We start from the raw sequence: 2,588 nt of genomic DNA on the forward strand, positions 1-2,588 counted from the left end.
ATAAGTCTCTAGATAGAAGCAAATGATTGTTAGAACGTTTCTACTAACTTTTTAAGAACAATCTTAACAAGGAAATGTCATGAAGGACCTCATAACCAAAAATCCAATTTAACCACTTTGGATCAAACAATGGAATTTTTTACCAGATTGTGATTGTTCCCACATTGTGCGTGAGCCTGTCACTTAAAGAGTAAAGGGCCCACTTATCTTAGAAGTCTCTTTTTATGACAAGCGTGGTGTCATTGCACTATAGCCTATGAGAAAACCTCCTAATGTGGTTAGGAGAGGAGAAAAAGAGACCAAACCCACTCCCAAACCTTGGTTTGCTCCTCTCTATCTATGATGTCGCTTGAGATTGTGCCTAAGAAGTTAAAAGTCTCCTTGTTGTTGTGTTCTTTTCTCTCTCTCTCTCTCTCTCTCTCTCTCTCTCTCTCTTTTGCTATTGTTGAGATGGGGTCACCACCCGTCAATTGTATTTCAAAGAGGACCGATTGTTCTTCTTAAACCCAAAAACCAAAAGGACTAAAAGAAAAATTAAAAGAGGGATTGGACTACACAATTGGTACTAGTAAATACTATTTGTCGATATGGCAAAAGCGTGATACGGTGGTTCCAAAAAGCTTCTTACTAACTTCTGTTGTAGAGTTTATCAAGTGGCATATCCTATGATGTTGAGAGAGAGAGAGAGAGAGAGAGAGAGGGAGGGAGTGAGAGAGGTTCCTTCTAACTAAAGCAAGCATGTAAAATTCAATCAAGAATGTTGTTGAGCAAAGCAGAAGTAAACAAGTGAGGCGCAGAGAGGTGTGGCACATGCCCCTCCACTTGCAAGACCTCCACTCTAGCTTTGCTCCCCAAGTGGAGCTTGAGATAGTCGGAAACTGCAGGCGGTACAGCGCCATCTTTCCGCGTTTGCAACACAACCACTTTCATGCCATCAATATTCTCATTGTGAAGCTTATCAGCCAGATCTTCTAGCACTCCTCTGTAATCACTCTGGAAAATTGACTTGGCCATTCCAAGGGCCACCTCTGGTTGCATGCCAGACAACATAGCCTCGAATTTCGCGACAGCTTCCTTGTCGGCATCCGCACCCACAACTGCACGCGCAAATCCTGCCGCCCATCCGTGAAAGTCGTTGGCCATTGCACCATACAGCTGATCCAACTCCTCCTGTTCAAATCCTCCATAGTAAGCTTCAGTATTCAAATACCTGCATCAGTTAAAGGAGAAAATTTGTCAGAATTTTAGGCTGGTAGAGAGTTTCGAATTATGGATTATCCTAAGTGAGGGATAATACAAGCACGAGCTTGCGATTCAATACCAATATATGCAGAGCTTTGCATATGGCAGCCCTACCTAGGAGATGCGCCCACAAGGATGAGCTTATCGAAGAGATCAGGCTGCTGAAGGGCTGCAATACAGCCAATCATGGCTGCCATGGAATGCCCCACATAGATGCAGGAGCTGACATGGAGATGCTGCAAGATGGACAAGAGAATGTGAGAGAAGGCAGGGTAGAAAGCAGGTTGTGGTGTCAGCTCGGTGGATGCCGCGCCAGGCCAGTCGAAGATTATGGTGCGGATGCCGCCTTGTATTGGGTGATTGAGAAGAGTAGGGAGCACATCCTCCCACACTGTCTGTGTGCAGCCAAAGCCATGAGCCAGCACTAGAGTCAATTGTGCTTCCTCATCCCCCATCACTCTCACATTGAGAGCTTCTAGCAGCTCGTCTCCTGCAACAGGCAGCATATTGCTTGCTGGGGTGAGTGGCTTTGTGTGTGTGTGAGTGCGCGCACGCGAGAGACAGCGAGAGAGAGATCTCCTCCTCTCAGTCCAGGCCTTGAGGCTTGATTATATAGTTCTAATTGTGTGCGCGCCTGAGGGTGCTATGAGTGTGTGTGTGTGTGTGCGCGCGCGCGAGAGAGAGAGAGAGAGAGAGAGAGAGAGATTGCAGCAGGTGAGGACTCGACAGGCGTTGTCACATATAACATGGATGCCAAGTATGTAGACTGGGGAATCAGGGAAAGGGAGTAGAGAAAGGCGATGTTTGTTGGCATACGCAGGCAGTCGCCAAAAAGTAGGAAAAGTTGAAAGCTAGCTTTTGTCGTGCATTACTACTCTTTGCACTACCCGAAAAGCCAGGACTGAAAGCTCCCCAAAAGGCTTCATCTGGCGTGGAGTGCACCAGGCCCCGTACAAAGAGAAAAATGCCTGGTAATTCCCACCGCTTAATTTGCTTAAATGGAAGGTAGTAAACCGTACTACGTGCTAATGCTAATTTGCTAAATGAATTAAAAAAACCCCAAAGGAATCCACTAAGATGCCACGCACAAAGTTGCCTCATTGTTTTGTTGAAGCCACCTTCACCTCTAGTAGCCATAAGAGCTTATCAAGACGTGCAGTCAGTATCTGCTAGGGAGCAGGCGGTGAGGAGATTAGGGCTCAAATGAAGGAGACAAAAGAAAAGAGGTTGGACTTCAAGAAGCAGAAAGCGTCGAGATCTGAAGGAGGAATTGGTCGAAGCAGGGGAAAGAGCAGCAGAAGGGGGCGCCCATTGCCGGCCTGGAGTTGCTGTGGAGGTGGTAGGCG

At 46.7% G+C, this 2,588-nt stretch overlaps 1 protein-coding gene across 1 annotated transcript; it reads right to left on the reverse strand.

Annotated features, from left to right (window-relative positions):
• Positions 1-546: 546 nt before the first annotated feature.
• Positions 547-1,940, reverse strand: LOC147460439 (putative esterase D14L). The gene is made up of 2 exons (XM_086507655.1): positions 1,357-1,940; positions 547-1,210 (listed from the first exon to the last, which is right to left on the reverse strand). The coding sequence occupies exons 1-2, from the start codon at positions 1,746-1,748 to the stop codon at positions 748-750; spliced, it is 855 nt and encodes a 284-aa protein (XP_086363781.1). The 5' UTR covers positions 1,749-1,940; the 3' UTR covers positions 547-747.
• Positions 1,941-2,588: the final 648 nt, after the last annotated feature.

Source organism: Adiantum capillus-veneris, chromosome 3 (genome assembly GCF_014529385.1).
Source record: "Adiantum capillus-veneris isolate H3 chromosome 3, ASM1452938v2, whole genome shotgun sequence".
NCBI lineage: Eukaryota > Viridiplantae > Streptophyta > Polypodiopsida > Polypodiales > Pteridaceae > Adiantum > Adiantum capillus-veneris.

Excerpts from the sequence above, each read along its gene's own strand:
- LOC147460439 (XM_086507655.1), bottom strand. The coding sequence starts at position 1,748 with ATGCTGCCTGTTGCAGGAGACGAGCTGCTAGAAGCTCTCAATGTGAGA. Across the intron at positions 1,211-1,356 it reads CTTGTGGGCGCATCTCCTAG|GTATTTGAATACTGAAGCTT; the intron begins GTAGGGCTGCCA and ends TAACTGATGCAG.